General features: G+C 45.0%; 2 protein-coding genes across 2 annotated transcripts in view; both read left to right on the forward strand.

Moving 5' to 3' along the window:
- FANCD2 (FA complementation group D2) overlaps positions 1 to 12,879 on the forward strand; it is a 35,457-nt gene extending 22,578 nt beyond the window's left edge. Inside the window, exons 30-44 of the mRNA XM_031505970.2 lie at positions 483 to 599; positions 1,438 to 1,566; positions 1,735 to 1,850; positions 3,472 to 3,585; positions 4,072 to 4,199; positions 5,481 to 5,580; positions 6,330 to 6,452; positions 7,202 to 7,295; positions 7,840 to 7,911; positions 8,737 to 8,775; positions 9,227 to 9,301; positions 9,490 to 9,564; positions 11,984 to 12,130; positions 12,646 to 12,729; positions 12,805 to 12,879. Of these exons, the coding sequence (XP_031361830.1) occupies positions 483 to 599; positions 1,438 to 1,566; positions 1,735 to 1,850; positions 3,472 to 3,585; positions 4,072 to 4,199; positions 5,481 to 5,580; positions 6,330 to 6,452; positions 7,202 to 7,295; positions 7,840 to 7,911; positions 8,737 to 8,775; positions 9,227 to 9,301; positions 9,490 to 9,564; positions 11,984 to 12,130; positions 12,646 to 12,729; positions 12,805 to 12,879 (1,488 nt within the window). The remainder of the gene's footprint in view (positions 1 to 482; positions 600 to 1,437; positions 1,567 to 1,734; positions 1,851 to 3,471; positions 3,586 to 4,071; positions 4,200 to 5,480; positions 5,581 to 6,329; positions 6,453 to 7,201; positions 7,296 to 7,839; positions 7,912 to 8,736; positions 8,776 to 9,226; positions 9,302 to 9,489; positions 9,565 to 11,983; positions 12,131 to 12,645; positions 12,730 to 12,804) is intronic.
- An 11-nt stretch (positions 12,880 to 12,890) lies between these two features.
- On the forward strand, positions 12,891 to 13,429 carry BRK1 (BRICK1 subunit of SCAR/WAVE actin nucleating complex). The gene is made up of 3 exons (XM_021533217.3): positions 12,891 to 13,053; positions 13,137 to 13,219; positions 13,297 to 13,429. Exons 1-3 carry the CDS (start codon positions 12,936 to 12,938, stop codon positions 13,321 to 13,323), a joined length of 228 nt encoding a protein of 75 aa, XP_021388892.1. The 5' UTR covers positions 12,891 to 12,935; the 3' UTR covers positions 13,324 to 13,429.
- Positions 13,430 to 16,372: the final 2,943 nt, after the last annotated feature.

The following is a 16,372-nucleotide window of genomic DNA, read 5'->3' on the forward strand; positions in this document are numbered from 1 at the left end:
TAAATGTATGAAATGGGAAAAGGCCATGGCAGGCTGGGGCACAGCCTGGTCTGCCCTTGCAGACAGATGTCTCTGTGCATGCAGGTCACAGGCCAACTGGAAGACTGTTTGACAAGTCTCTTGGGCTATGTGGCATTATTTCTTGACTGTTACTCGGTGAATTTTGTGACTCTCTGGGATTAAACCTCTTATCTTTAGGAGCTTATTTCAATGTCAATGTATATAAATTTGTTCTTTCTCAGTTTTTAAGTTGTACTGACATTGCCTCAGCTCTTTAGAGCATCAAGATGGCTTTATGCTTTGAGTAACCAGAACCAATGCCCCATACCTGCCATGGGGGAGCATAAAACCAAGCATCTACCAAATAAGTCCCTCCTGAGGTTAACTAATCCAGGAATCATCACTGGAAACAGGGTAAACTTGAGCTTCAAGGCACTACAGTTACATCTGGGTCCTGGGATTGACTGTTCTTTTACTTGCAGGCTCGTGAAGTTGTGCAGCTGGGGCCTGCTGAGCTCTGCTTCCTTCTGGATGACCTGTGCTGGAAGCTGGAACATGTGCTGCCCTCGGGCTCCGCAAGGAGGGTGCCCTTTCCAAAGGCAAGGACAGCAGCGGGCTATGGGTTCAGGCTTGGGCTGAGGCAGAGCACATCAGGGGCTTCCAGGCCTTTACTGAGAAATGTTTTTCAGAATTATTTTCACTTGTTAGTAAAATGGAAGTGTGACACCCAGCTGTGTGCCAGAGCAGCACTTGCTCTTTCAAAAGTCTTGGGTACACTGCACTTGCTGAAGTGTTTGCAGCATCTGGTTCTCTGCATGACTCAGGAAAGGGTATTTAACTGAGAAAATCTTGTAGCCTCAAAACTCAAGTGACCCTTTACCTAGCCCTCCCTGGGGCGACTGGCTGTGCTGTTCAAAGCTAGCCAGGCTAGATGGCTGCAGCAGCCAGCAGAAGCTGCTGCATACATGTTTCTGCTTTTTCTGCATTAGAAGCCCCTCTGAGTACAGGGACTCCTTGCTAATGCCTTTAGGAGGAAAGTAAATGCATGTCCCACTGCATTAAACTGAGAAATGCACAACAATTGGCTGAGCTTTTCATATTCATTGCTCTTTCTCCTTGTCTTTATACCTATCTTAATTTCCACATGCAGAGACTGTCCTCTTTTAGTGTTTCAGTAAAGCGCTGGATTCTCTGATCCAACCTAAATGAATCTGTAAGAGAGCTGTGTGTCAGTTTTATTCTTTTAGTCAAATATTATCCACTTGTCTGAGTTGGTGGTGCTTGTTCAGCAGAAGCCAACTTTCCCACCCTGTGACCCTTCCTGACCCTGTATGGCATCAGGAATTGCACTGCCTGGCAGCAGTCTAAGATGTTGCAATTTAAGTTATTCTCAAGAGAGGCTAATGAAGCAACTTTTATATTTTGGGTTTGCTGCAGGAAAGAGGCAACAAGGATGTTGGCTTTTCTCATCTGTGTCAGAGATCTCCCAAAGAAGTTGCTATGTGTGTGGTTGATCTACTCAAGCCATTGTGTAAGCACATGGAGAACATGCATAACTACTTCCAGGTTAGTGGACAGTTTTGTCTACTGTAAAGATACTTTTCATTTTGTTTGTGGGAAAAAGAGACTTTGTTTTCTTCAGGTTTTTTAAACCTGGAATTTATGGAAATGGATTCTTGTGCCATTATCTTTGTTTGGAATAGTGTTTAATGAATTATTTGATCTGTATAAAAGGCAGCTGTACAAAATCAGGGTGCAGAAGATGAACCAGGAGTGAACATCCAGGAGCACCAGCTGATGTCCTCTTGCTACCAACTGCTGTTACTGACTTTTCGCTCCTTATTTGCTTGGTGAGTTTAAAATAAAAGTCCACAGTTGTACCTATTTATTGCTACTTCTTCTTGTTTCTTTTCTTTAAAGTGTTTGCACCCTGCCAAAGGCCTGTCAGCCATGAAAAACAGCCCACTGCAGTGGGTGGAGGCTTCTAAGTACTTCTTGGTTAAGCCAGGCTTCATTGCCTGATTCTGAGCAGTGCTAAAGCTGTAGGTGATGAAGCACTGAACTGGTAGAATTCAATCAATGGCTTTTGGGTCAAGGCCAGCGTAAGTGCTGATACACCTAGTTGTGCAATTTCTAGTCTGCCTAGGAATCTTGGATTTTCTTACCCATCCTTTCCCATTTCCTTCCCCTCATCCTTTGCTAAATTGTCACTGCCTAAATCCTGAGTGATGGAAAAATTTCTTTTGCCAATGAGAAAGGAGTAATGTGTATTTCGCTGGCTAAAAGCCAATGCTGTTGATGCATTCAAGCTGGATTCATAAATATCCAACTCAGAAATGCTTGTGCAGCCTGCAGACTTCTGCATTAAACTGAGAAATGCACAGCAATTAGCTGAGCTCTTCATATTCATTGTTCTTTCTCCTTGCATCTGCTAACATAGTCCAGGATAGTATCATAAAGTTTCTTTCTAAACCCCAATTTACATTTGCATGTAGAAAGCATTTTATCTTTGTTGTACTTCATAAACAGTAGTAACTGCATAGAAAGTGATGTCTGAGGTCTGCCTCCTGTTGTCCTCTACTGGAGCCTGAGGGCTCCTGATCCACTCCTGACCATTCCCAGATTTGTCATTTCCTTTTTAGCCAGTGTGAATGTTGGTTGTTCCTGAGTCCACCTATCTTGTAAATCACTTTTGTACCAGACAACTCAAGATCAGTTTTGCTGTCCAGTGTAAAATCTGTTTTGCTGCAGGTCAGACAGCCATATATGTATTGAGGTGAGCTGTCCAGCTACTAAAATTCAACAACCAAATTACAGCTCTTTTTACATTTGTTTAGTCAGGCCTCTTACATTACCTATTGTTAATTAACTTGTGTGCATTTTATCATTACCATTATCTAGTCTACCTGTTCAGTCTTTAGAATTGGCATGTGGATGTATTTGATTATTTGTAGCATACATATATATATATATATGCTATATATATATATATTTATAGAATACATATATATATTATATATATATATATTATAGCATACATATATATATCCTCACAGACACTGGGACTTCAGAGATATAATGAAGATGTCTAGAGTTTTCCCCCTGTTAGGCTCCTCCCAGCTGTTCAGGAGGTGACCACCCATGATCACTGCATTTGCACAGCCACTGTCATACATCCTGTGGTTTAGGTGTACATACCATTGGCTTAGTACATATGCACCTCCACTTATGGGAAATGGCCTCTCCTCACCAAGCTAGATCTGCAGTCTAACTGAAAAGTTCATATTGTTTGTGCTCAATGCTTTCCATTGAGCTTTCAATTTTTTGTGTCCCTTTATAACTTTCATATTGCAGGACGTATCTTGAGTATCCAGCTTCTCTATTTTTCATCTTGCCAAATAGGTTTAGATATGCATTTGCGTCTGATACCTCTTCTGATCTGATGATGAACCGGATTTTTTCTCCCCTCAGGAATGGTTTTTCTCAGCATGAAAATAGTGGCTTGCTCAGGTCAGCTCTCCAGGTGCTTGCAGACAGGCTAAAGCCAGGAGAGACAGAGTTTCTTCTTCTTGAGGAACTGATAAGGTAGAATCTATATTTCACAAGGTTTGAAATGAACAAATTTCAGGGATTTTTCTCTGTTTTGTGTGGGCATTATGGGTAAATGTGTGTTTGGAAGCTCTTGTAGAGACTACATTCACTTCAAACAGAGCTTTGTATTTAACTGAATGGCAGTGTAGTCAAACTTCATTAAAGGAGCAAAAATTGTAAAATAAGCATGAATCTGTGGGGTCTCATTTGTTTGTATGCTATTTGAGACAAGGAGATTAGTAAGATTTACAGGAGTTACTGTGTTCTGCAGAGTTAAAATGCTTACCAGGTGCACTGGGCAAAAGCAGTATATAAAGCTGTTGCTAAACAACCCTTTGGAAGGGCACTGCCAGAGACAAAACACTGGGATATGGAGACCTTGGATCTGAGATAATCTAATGCTTCCTTTTTATTTATGTGTGTCTGAGACATTACCCTGTCTGCACTTTTTTTACCTTTGCCCTTTCCTGTCATCCCCAGTGAGAGTTTTCAGTACCTCCTGAATTTCCAGCAGAGTGTTCCCAGCTTCCACTGTGCCCATATCCTCACTCAGCTCCTGATTGCCATTGCTGAGAAACCCATGTCTGGCTGGAAGAAGGAGAAAATGGGTAATGTGAAGATTCACTCATCTCAGATGAGTTTTTGTGTGGTCTTTGCCTTTTAAGGGAGAGATTTCACTTTCACATCCTGGTGATCTTACTGAGTGAACAGTCCTAGCCATTAATAAAGGGAACAGAAGTAAATATAATTGTTATTTTTTCTCCTGTGCCTCAGTCACATGCAGACAGGAAGAATCCAGCTTTCTCAGCTGGTGTTTTTTAAAAATCAGAGCTTCACAACTTTTAGGAGTTCTAAGCATGAGCCTGCTGTTCAGTGTTGATACCAGTTTAATCACTGGTTATGGAGGTGGGTGATCAAAGACTTGATCTGATGTAACTTCCTACTGTAAGTACAGATGTCTGTAACAGCTAGTTTCCAAAATTTATGGAAATGAGCTGCAAATACAGGGCAGAGAGAGGAAAACCTTTAAATTCTTAACCCCATGCAACAAATGTTTTAAGTTAAGAAAGCTTCTCTCATAGATTAGGACCCATTATGTAAGATAAACAGCAGATAAAGGATAGACATGATTGCAGGGAATATACAAGAAAACTACTTGATCTCCACTTCAGCTCACACTGAAATAAAGATTCCAGACAGTTGCCTCTCTCAGCCATTCCTTGTCATACTAAGACACCTCTAGAATTTGTCCTTCTCCAGTCCCCATAGCCACACAGAATTGTAAGTTCTCTCCTTCAAGACAGTTTTACTATTTTAAACAGTCCCCCGCTGGGAGAACGACTGACTGAGTGTGGCAGGATATAACGTATCTGAACTAATCATTTCCTGGTTTAAAACATTTCTGCAAGAGACAAGCAGGTTTGTTAGCAGTTTTGATTTCAGAAATCTGTAGACTTTAAACTTGTCTGTTCACATTTATTACTATAGTGGCCAAAAGGCCAAGTCACTTGTAGTTGGAATTCCATTTCTAGAAATGGGTAGCCTAAGGGTTGCATATGGCCTAATTGAAAACAAATAATGGCATACTGAAGGAGCTGCCAAACATAATGTTTAAGTTTGTCAGAAGTGGCCAGAGGCGGATCATGGATCTGATGTGAACAGGTATTCCAGACCAGGAACACCCTGGATGTGCAAATACTTTGTTATCATCATATATGTCCTTGTGGCTTTGCAGCTTTTTAGGGAAAATGCATTCTGACTTAGAAAGTTCAGGCACATGAGGTGTAGTGATATTGTGATCTTTCAAAAAATCATTTGAACATGCTGCTTTTATATGGAAGAAGGATTTTTTTTTTTTTTTTCACTAAGTTATCTCTTATGTTTCCCAGCTTCTCTAGCAAAGCAGTTCCTCTGCCAGTCCTGGGTGAAGCCCAGTGGAGACCAAGAGAAGGGCAGCCAGTTCAACAGTGCCCTGCACACCCTACTCTGGTAAGGCGCAAGCTGTTCCCTTAGGCATACCAAAACACCATTTTTTTTAGTGATTAATGTTGCTACAGAGGAATGGCCCCTCTGAATCATAACCCTCATGCTTGCACAGCTTGGCCTAAAGCCCTGTTTCTAAAGCACAGTTAGTTTCTTTCATGGTTTGAAGTGTGAGGTCCAGCTCACACTTCAAAGTGTGAAGTATGAGGTGAGCACCTTTCCTCATCAGGTCCTCTGTCACTTGTGTCAGGAAGTTCTCATCAATGGCCTCCAGGAGACTCCTGGATTGTTTATGCCCTGCTGGGCTGTCCTTCCAGCAGGTGTCACAGTGATTAGTCTGCCAAACTTGTCCCATCAGGGCCTGCAACATGGGGTACTCCTGGTTTTCTGTAGAAAGCTTTGTTGGCTTGTTCCTGATCCAGGTTTCCTCTAGCAGACAGCCATTTCAATGTCACCCATACTGTTTGAGTGTTCTCTCTCATAAAGGGCAATTCCATCTCATCTTCTTCCCAGCCTGTCCTTCCTAAATACTAAAATGAGGGAATACTGAATCCATGTATGTTTCAGATTATGGTAGCTTTTAATGACATCATTGTGACAGTTTTAAGTAGTGCTTTGGGTTTCCTGCATGTGGTTGACTTTGGCAGGGAAGAGCTTGACAGTTTTAGGCCACATGTTTCAGGCAGGGCAGTGTTCAAGGCCTTGTGTCGTTCTGTGTAGTATCTACTGATCATCTATGTTGGTTTTGGATTTAGTGTCTACCTGGAGCACACAGATAACATCCTGAAAGCCATAGAGGAAATCTCCAGTGTTGGTGTTCCTGAACTGATGAACTCTGCCAAAGATGGATGTTCTTCTACTTATCCTACCCTAACCAGGTAATTGTAGCAATAGAAACTTTGAATTCTGTGATATACATAATGATAATTTCTGCTTTTAAATATTTAGTTTTCTTATTTTATGGCCTATTGTGGTTTCATGTTGGTACTGTGGTGGCTACTCTGGACACTTGTAAACATTGTTTTGGCACTGTGCAACAGGTAGCATGGGGTAGCTTTATGCCAAAGTGGAATGTCCTGTGCTTAACATGATGTTGAGTTTATTGCTGTGAGCCACTTTAACTGGAAAATGAACTGCTGTCATCAGGTGTGTTGTCTCTGTGCTACTGTGGTGGTATAAAGCACTCCAAAAGTCAGCCTCAGAAGCCTGGGGTGGCTGTAGGCAATTTGGGCTGGTATGCAGTGTGCGAAAACACACTCAGGGTGCTTCTGCCCCGGCACAGGAATTTGGAAGCAGGGATGAAGAAAGTTTAAGCACTCTGAAACTTCTACAATCATCTTATGCTGAGAGCTGCAATCCTTCCACTGTGCACCCCTACAGCTACAAGGAAGTGGTGGTGTCTGTCATTCACACTGAGGAAGTGCTAGTGACTTCCCAGGATTCTCCATCTGTCTAGGCAATTGGGCTGGGCTATACCTGTTTATGAGTCCTAGGGCCAATCTTGTGTGATTTCCTACTGAGAAGGATGCCCAGCTGGGCAACCTTTGAGTCTTCTGCGTCATTCTGGTGACAAACAGCCTGTCAAAATGCTCAGAGCTGACTTTCAGTTTTTTCATTTTCTCCATAGGCAGACATTCCCAGTTTTCTTCAGAGTAATGATGGCTCAGCTGGAGAGTTCAGTGAAAAGCATTCCAGCTGGGAAACCATCAGACTCAAGTGAGGTAGGAATATGAATACACTGGACTTTGTAAGGGGAAGAAAAGTTAAACTGGACAGTACAAGAAAGATTTATAAATTGGAAAGGAATTTACTTCTGAACTTTGTCTAGGAAATGAAGTCAGACACCTTCATTCATCGGTGTATATAGCATTGATATGCAGGGTAACATAAAAGTAGCATCTTTTTTTCCTGATTTGCACCATGTCAAAAATCTAGCAAATCCAGCAGAAGCTGCAAGCAGAAAATAGGCATTAATCAGGAAAATACTAAACTGTGCCGTTGTTCTGCACACCTGTGTGGGAGCACAACATTATTTTGCAACCAAGAGCTGCTCTGAGAGCAAGCAAGTTATCTCCCAGCACTTAAAGCCACTGATCAGGATAGAGTTGCCATGGAGTGCTTCTGCTCTGATAAATATGCTTGTGGTGAAGCTTTGTTTCTTTGTCTTCAACAACAGTGCTTTGGGTACAGCAAATGCTGAAAGCACACCCAGCAAAGTGAGAGGAAATGCAGCCTCTTGGGTTATTGTCCCCTTGCATCTTGTAGGTGCAACTGGAGAAGCTGCTGCGCTGGAACATCGCTGTGCGGAATTTCCACATCCTCATTAACTTGGTCAAGGTCAGGTTCTGGCTGTTTTTCTGTCTCTGCATCCATATTCTCAGTAAGGCCTGGTGATTCCAAGCTGAGGAGCACTGGGGAAAAACATGAAGTGTGACTGACTAGTGGAACAACCTGGAGGTGATAATTAAAGCCAGTTATAATCTGTGCCCAGTCTCACTGGATGAAATAACCCCTTCTGTCAGTTATGGAGCTGCTTCATTTAGTGTCTCTTGAGTATGATGCTGTTTGGGCCAGAAGATGACAGGTACAGCTCCACTTTTCTCCTTGCTTAGGTTGACCATTACTGTTTATTTTTACATATCTGAAGTGATAATTGTCAAGCCCAGGTTTTTCTATACAGCAGCATTCACTGGAGTACTACCTGTGATCCAGATGCCTTTGGAGAGCATAAAGGGTAGAGCTGGACTACTTAGTTCAGTTTTGTCTAAGTTCAGTTTAGTCCACAGCAGGACCAGGGTTACCTTCACATTATTTTGCCCATCTCAGTTTTGCTTTGTCTATTATGTAATTATTTGCCCATCAGCTGGGCTTGGGTGTCTTGAGTTCCAAACTATTAAGAACTTTAGACTTGTTGAGATAATTTTGTGCCATCTGCAAAAGAGGCACCTTAGATCACTGAACAGCAATCCTGCCAAGGGCTTCCACCTGAGAGCCACTACAGTTCATGTGCTTATGTGGTGTTCCTGCTGAAACATGAGAATGGATGTTCACACATTCACAGGGGTGTGCCATGAAGGGCTGTTTTTAATTGGGTGCTGTGCTTACATGGTTTTCTTTAGACTTGTGGACTGATCTGACTCATTTTTCCTCTTGTCCATGTAGGTATTTGACAGCAGGCCTGTACTCAACATCTGCCTGAAGGTAAGCAAAAATTCAAGATAGCTGAAGAGAGCAGTTTAAGTACCAGCTTTCTTGAATGATTGCCTCTAGTGCAGTAGAGTGGGTACTGGATTCTCTAGAAGAAGCAGATACTGTGTTCCTTACACCTTGCTATACATATATATGTGTAGTGATTCTAACATTTTGCATGTAGTTCAGTGTTACTCCCAGATGCCTGATGGATAAAACCAGGGATGTTTACAATGATGAGACCTTGTCCTTCCTTTGCAGTGATTAAAGTGGGACCCTTTATTGATCCTGTATATCCCAGTACAGCACATATGTACAGTATTCACATGAATATAATCTTCTTCTAAGAAAGAACAGTCTCTGGGGTAGCTTGGAAGATTGTATCATTCTCTCATCTGACCTTGTGATAGTTCTTTGATAAGGAGTTTAAATTTGCTTGCTGATATATTTCTCTCTTTTATAGTATGGCCGCCTCTTTGTAGAAGCATTTCTGAAGCTTGCCATGCCTCTCCTGGACCACAGCTTTAAAAAGCACACGGTAATCCTGGGAACAGAACTGGCTGCAGCCAGTTGGGAACCATGACTGACACTTCCTGTACACATGCATCCTACCTCTATCCCATAACCCTTTGAAAGGACTGCTAGGACTAAGGTTGTTTCAATATTCTTGTTTCCCTATTGAAAAGGCCTTTGAGAATGATTTGCTGATCTGCTTATTTATTGCAGGATGATGTGCAGAGTTTGCTGAAAACCTTGCAAATGAGTACCAGACAACTTCATCACATGTGTGGCCATTCCAAGGTAAGATAAGTTCCAATTGCAGCACAAACTCTTGTCCTAAGGATGGTATTATTTCCCTTCCACTGCTTTTCCAGGGCATTTGCAGGTTCTACTTGCATGCTTCCAGCAATGTCTGTGCAAGCAAAAACTCTGAGAGAAGGTGAAATAGCCTTGTTTAATGGCCCAAAAGTTGAAGCATTTATTCTAGAATGTGGCTGACTTGGATGTTATGTCAGGTTGGCATAATATTTTTTAACACAGGGGTTTTGGACATGTTTAGTTGTTGGGTATCTGTAAGAGGTTGTTTCTGAGAACACAAGCTAAGATCTTGGAGACCTTGAACAAAGTACAAATGCCAGATTGATAATTTAGGAGAGAAGCTTTGCCAAAGATGAACAGCCTTGTGAGTCAGAAGAGTCAGCAACAGCAGGTGGATGGGGAAAAACCCTGCTCAAAGTCCTATTGAGATGGCTTTTATGTTATGTTGGTGAGGGCAAAGGGAGAAGGAGGATGGTGGTAACAGAGTCTGTCTGTGGGAGACGGGGCAGGAAGGAGGGAGAGGATTAGAACTTTGCTTACAGTGTGGAAGATAGTGCTTTTTGCAAGAGAGAATCACACAGAAGGAGACAGAAAGAACTTCATATGTGCTGCTTTGTTCCTGGCTCCTAAAAGGTTCACAAACACTTGTCCAAGAAGGGAGATTTGCCAAAGTAGTTGAAGGGAGAAAGCCAGCTACCAGCATGCTCCCAAGCCAGATTTGTTACCCATTTAGACAAGAGCTGGCATCAGGAGCATAGATATTTAGCTGAAGATCAGAACATGCTGTTGCACCTCTCAGGACAGGGTGAGAAGTGAAAGCTGGCACAAACCCTGACAATGCTAACAAGTTCTAATGTTTGAAAGTGAAATACTTATGTCTGCTTTGAAGTCACAATTCACCTTGTTAACAGGATCACAGCATTGCAGCCTTTCATATTATCTTTGACCAGCATGTTCAAGTGCTGTGTCCCATGGTCCCTGTTAGCACAGAGCTGCAGTTGAACACCTGTGTTCTACCACTTCTCTGGTACAGGTCTCTGTGCCAAATAATTTTGCAAAAATGAGAGGGCAGAAAGTGAATCTGGGGCAAATAAATGTATGCAGTGAATATTCTATACTTGTTTGAAGAGGAATTGACACCAACATTTGTTAAACCAACCTTGATTTCACTTTCACACAAACCTCAGGGATGCTTGCTAACCCATCGTGCAATGTGACCTAGGATTTGTCACTCTCCCTCAGTGTGTCTTCAAAGAGTATTACACAGCAGACAACAGCAGTCAGCTTCACCTGAGAATTCCTAAGTATTCCTAAGTATTTGTCATTTTCCCTTTCACACCAAGCCTCTTTGCTGTTTACATATCTAACCCTGGGCATGTGGACAGTTTCTGAAGACAGATTTTTGCCAGTGCTGTACTTTGTTGAGTCTCCAAACTGCCTGCACGCTGTGGGGCAGGTTCCAGGGCCCAGGGAGCACTGTGAGTGTTGATTGTTGTCATTAGTAAGGGTTCTGCTGATTTGGTTCTGATTAGTGCTGATGATTGCTAGCTCCTGCCTATTACATAGGCTAGAGAACAGCTTGCTGTTGGTAATCAGTTTCCCATTCCCTGCTGGCAGAACTTGAAGCAAAGCAGCGTCCCTCTGCCCAGGCATGTTGAACTCTTCCAAGAAATGCAGGTGACCTGAATTCAGAGTACAGCTAATGAGAGCATCTTAATCCCATAAGATTACAAAGTATTCTCATGAAAGAAGAAAATACTTACAAACAAAATTATTATGCAGGTCTTGGCAGGTTGACAGGATTTCTGGTTTAGCAATGACTTAGCAATGCAGATTGAAGCCTAGCAGGAGATGCTCACCCAGAGCTAAATCTCTTAGGATACCTGGCATAGCTGCCCTTCCTCTGGTGGTTTTTGCTTACAGAAACTCCATCTGTTCCTCCTGTCCTAGTTCTCCAAAACCCAGTGCTTCTTTCCTCCAGAGAAGCTGGCTTTGGAGATTATAGTGCACACACATTCCACGTAAAGGAGCTGCTTGAGGCACTGAGCAAGAAAAGGTGATGGAAGTGGGTGTATTCAACACCTTTCTCATTTTTTCTTTTCTGAGCTTGGGAATTCAGCAGAGCAGTTACTAGCTTCTGTCTAGAGTTCAAGACAAAACCAGGCTTCTTGTATTTTCATCCAGGTGAATGTGGATATTTGCATTGTTGTAAAGGATCAGTTTAGACAAAATACTGATCTGAGCTTTATTTTTTAACAATAGCTATAATTTGGCCAAGAAGTGATGTCATCTGGGCAAGCTTTGTGGGGGTCATGTCCATCCCACCTGATAGCCAAAGTCTTTTAAACAGCCAGAACACTTATGCAAGAATCAATCCTCATCACATTTTACTGTTGCATAGATTCACCAAGACATTGGACTGACCAACCATGTGCCTTTGTTGAAGAAGTCCCTGGAACAATTTGTGTACAGAGTGAAGGCAATGCTGGCATTCAACCACTGCCAGGAGGCCTTCTGGGTCGGCATCCTCAAAAATCGGGATCTTCAGGTGAGAATCACTGCCCTGCCTGGGGCAATTAAAATCTGGGAGAGGACAGTGCTGACCTTGTCCAGACAACCCTAACTCTCCCCTTCTGTGTGGGTAAAGCTAAAAGGCCAGATTCAGCATGACCATAGTACAGTCATGTCTAGTGAAGAGAAAGAAGCATTTTATTTCAAGATTGAGTCTGCATCTCTAGGCTCTTGCATTAAGGGTCAGGTTTGGTCATACTTAAGAGGTACAGGGATTTTTTGGCTGTTCCGTGGCAAGAACTATACATGCACAAGAGGGAAGAGATAAAGGTCACTTGAACATCTTCACACACTTTCATGTGTGGCTTTAAAAGAAGCCATTTCTGGCTCTTCACCTCACTGTACAAGTAGGACAGTTAAACAAGACCTGACTTTTTTTAACTCTAAAACTTTTTATTTAAGAAGACAACAAAATGCCCTTTTCTTCCATCCCGCCCTGACACGCTTTGGCCGCTTCACATGCACTCAGTACAGATCTTGTGTTCAACTTAGGGAGAAGAAATTTTGACTCAGGCCTCTGAGGAGAGAGGCTCGGATGAGGACTCGGAGGACTCGGCGGAGGGCCCTGTGGAGGAGGTACTGAGGGGCTGCGCCTGTCGCGGGCGGGGGCGGGCGGGGTGCAGCGGCGGGGCTGACGGGCGCGTCCCGCAGGAGCCGAGCGGCAGCGACGCGGAGGAGGAGGAGCGCGGCGGGGCCGGGCCGGGCGCCGCGGCAGCGCGGCCCTGAGGCGGCGGGCGCCGGGCGGGGCGCGGCTCCGCGCAGGCGCGGCGGCGGCGGCGGCCATGTCGGTGCAGGAGGACCCGGTGCAGCGGGAGATCCACCAGGACTGGGCCAACCGCGAGTACATCGAGGTGATCACCAGCTCCATCAAGAAAATCGCGGACTTCCTCAACTCTTTCGGTGAGGGCGCGGGGCGGGGGCTGCGGGCGGGCCGGGCCGGGCCGTGCGGCGGCCCGCGGTGTCTCACTGCCGCCTCCCCGCAGACATGTCGTGCCGGTCCCGGCTGGCCACCCTCAACGAGAAGCTGACGGCGCTGGAGCGGAGAATCGAGTACATCGAAGCCCGGGTGAGCAGCGGGGCGGTGGGCCGGGTGCGGGCCGGGCCCGGGGCGGGCCCTGCTTGAGGCTTTTCCTTTTCCCGTAGGTCACCAAGGGAGAGACGCTGACATAGGCCCGGGGCGGCCCCAGCACCGCCGCCCCTCACCCCGCTCGGGGCCCGCCGCCACCGCCGCCGCCTCTGCTCGTGTTGCCAATAAACCGCTGTGCTCCTGCCCTGACTGCTCTCTGCGTGCCTGCCTGGGGCCGGGCCGCGGGATGCCCGGCTCCCTGCCACCGTCCTGGATGTCCAGAGCCTGCCCTTCCATCCGCCTGACCCACGGGGTTTGGGCACACGTTCCTCCCCACGCGTGGGGGCTGTACCACACGGGCTGTGGGCCAGGCTGTTGTCAGCTCCTGGAGGCACCTCACCGGCTTTTGGGGTCCTTTGTGCTCCTGCTGGGATCACAGCAGAAAATCGGGTGATTTCTATGGTCTGGAGGGTGTCTCAGCCTTTACATGTGCACATGTCAGGGCAGTGTGGGGACAGCAGGCTCACCTGGTGTGGTGCACATGCCACAGGAGAGGGCCCTTTGCCAGCACCTGGGAAGAGGTGTTTCTCTTCTCTGCAAGGAAAGTGGCAAGGAGAAGGAAGTCTCTCAGCCCTTCCCACCACTCCTCTATTTATCTCAGTTTTTCAGCAGGCATCTAGATCTGCAGGTTCACTGTTCATATTTAACATTTGTTGGGGAGTCCATGGAATTGTGTCAGCAAAGGTTTTATTGCTTCCCAGCAGGCTTTAAATGTCTTGGTATATTCTCCAGCTGTAATCTTAGCTTCTTCATGATGGCACTGTGATGCCTGCAGTGTTTATTGAGCACCTGAGTTACTTAATGTTTGTTATATTTTTGAGGCTGTCTGATATCAGCTGGTTCTTTGTTGATGTAGGTCCTCCTCCGAGCACACAGTTTTGTTTTCCATAGGAATCTCTGTTTTCCACTGTTTGAATAAGTGCTCCTCCAGCTTTTCCCTCAGTTCTCATGGTTACTGTCAGATTGGGCTGCACATCAGGGAGATATGGCTGCCTTTGGAGCATAGTACCTGTGGAAAAGGGTGATTTGTAGCAGCCCTGCAGTGGAGTGGAACAACCATTGGTCACAGCCCTTAGGTGAAGGGGCCATATCAAATTAGACTGTTGTCACGAGGATTGATAGATGGAAGGAAAGCAGCTCTTCCTTGGCTCCAAGGTGGCTGCTCTGTAGCCCAAATACATCAGAAGTACTGCCATGGCCCATGCATTGCTTACTGTGGATGTGCTGGAGTCCTGAGATCTCCATCATTGGAGATAACTCAGTATTTATCTGGAGAAGGCCCTGAACTAACTGGATGTTGAAGCTGGCCCTGCTTTGAATGGAATGGGGTTGAGGCAGAGACCAGCGGAGGTTCTTGCCTAAATTACGCTAAAATTCTTCAATCCAAAGACTGAATGGGACACAGGGGGTACCACAGACATCCCTGGCACTGTGTCTGTACTGGGCTGACCTCAACTTGAGATCCATTGCTTGTTTCTGTTCCCAGCTAATAGCATGGTGTGTCTCAATCCCTTCCTGGTCACCTGACTGGCTGTTGTAATGGCTCTTCTTCCTCTCATACCAGGATTGCTCAGAGGAGTAGGTTTTGGCATGCAGTTGGTGGAATCTGCTGGAAGGTACCACTCCTCCCAGGATATGTGCTCTCACAGAGCTTCAGCACTGTGGGATCAGCCAGTCTGGTTCATCTCCCAGCAAGGATCTTGGGCAGCTCACTGCTCCACAGAGTTCTGCCCTTTTCCTTTCAAGGAGTCTTACTAGTTCCCTAAGGAGCCAGGTTTTCTGGTTGGGTGCTGCTTATTCCAGGCTATCTCCAGGGGTTGAAGCCTCCTGGTCCTCAGGCTGGTACTGCTTCCTCCAGCAGCTGCTATGATGTGCAGCCTTGTAACAGATGGAGCTTTGATACATTTCATTATTTTAAATACTGGGGAATTCTGTTTGCCTTTTTTCTTTGTACTGTATTTTGGTTTGGCTTTTTTTTTGTTTGTTTTGGTGGTGTTTTTGTGGGTTTGGTTTTTTTTTGCTTGTTTTGGTTTTTGTTTTGGTTTTTTTTTTAGAATATGATGCCCCAGGAACCCACATTAAACTTTTCTGGAGTGGATTTGTGTATTCTAATTTAGATGACTGATTTACGTGGCGTGTTAGTGGTGCTGTTCTTCCCACCACACATTTAATGTAACAGGAGATGGCTGTGTCCTCTGAGTCCTGATACCTTGCTGTCCTCATCTCCTGAGAGGGCTGGGTGCTCTACTTATGGTCAGCAGAGACCTGTTGGTGGTCTGAGGTTTTTGCCCAGAGTCTGAACTGTAGAGAAGCTGGTTTGAAGCCCCTCATGAAGGTGCCAGCATTGACCTGGAGAGCCTGAGCCAATCTGTAGTTTGAGAAAGGTTTGCACTCTTGGATGACAGACAGTGGGCTTGTAGTGCTCACTGCCTGCTGGGCAGGCAGCCAAGCCTCATGGAGTGATTGGGGCAGTCCAGCAGTCCTCATTAGAGGCTCCAAGATTTGGGAATGAACTAGTGCTTTGATCTGGGTGTAAGACTAGGTGTATTGGTATCACTCTTTGTGTGGTGTCAGCAGAACAGGGATCATCTAGAACTTGAGTCAAGCTTTGCATAGCCCAAAAAAGTTTTAGTCTGATCCAGAGTACATCTTTTAAGATGAGTGGATTGGACCAGACTTCTCTAGTTCTAGCTTTTAGTAAATACCCTTTGGGCTTTCTCACTGCCTACTGTGAGCAGACCCTTGATTTTAGGGAACAGTTTTAAAGTTAAATATACCTTCATCCCCTTTATGTTGCAGGTGATTTAACCTGGTAATTCAGTGAGCTGAGGTGATCTCAAGAGAGGAATGTTTTAGAACACAGTTAAATTGTTGAGGGAGAGCTGCACTTTGATCCTAAGAGCTTTGCAAGGCTGAATTTTAAAGATCCCAGAAGATGAGGTCTGCTTGCATCCTGGTGCCAAGGCACTGACAGCAGTGGAGTGTCACTTGAGTAGTTGTCTCACAAAGAAGATTGGCCCTGCCAGCCTGGGATTGCTGCTGCTCCCCAGGTCAGTGAGATGGGAAGGTCACAGGAGTATGGGAGGGCTCCAG

The sequence above is a fragment of the Lonchura striata genome, chromosome 12, assembly GCF_046129695.1.
Source record: "Lonchura striata isolate bLonStr1 chromosome 12, bLonStr1.mat, whole genome shotgun sequence".
Classification (NCBI taxonomy): domain Eukaryota; kingdom Metazoa; phylum Chordata; class Aves; order Passeriformes; family Estrildidae; genus Lonchura; species Lonchura striata.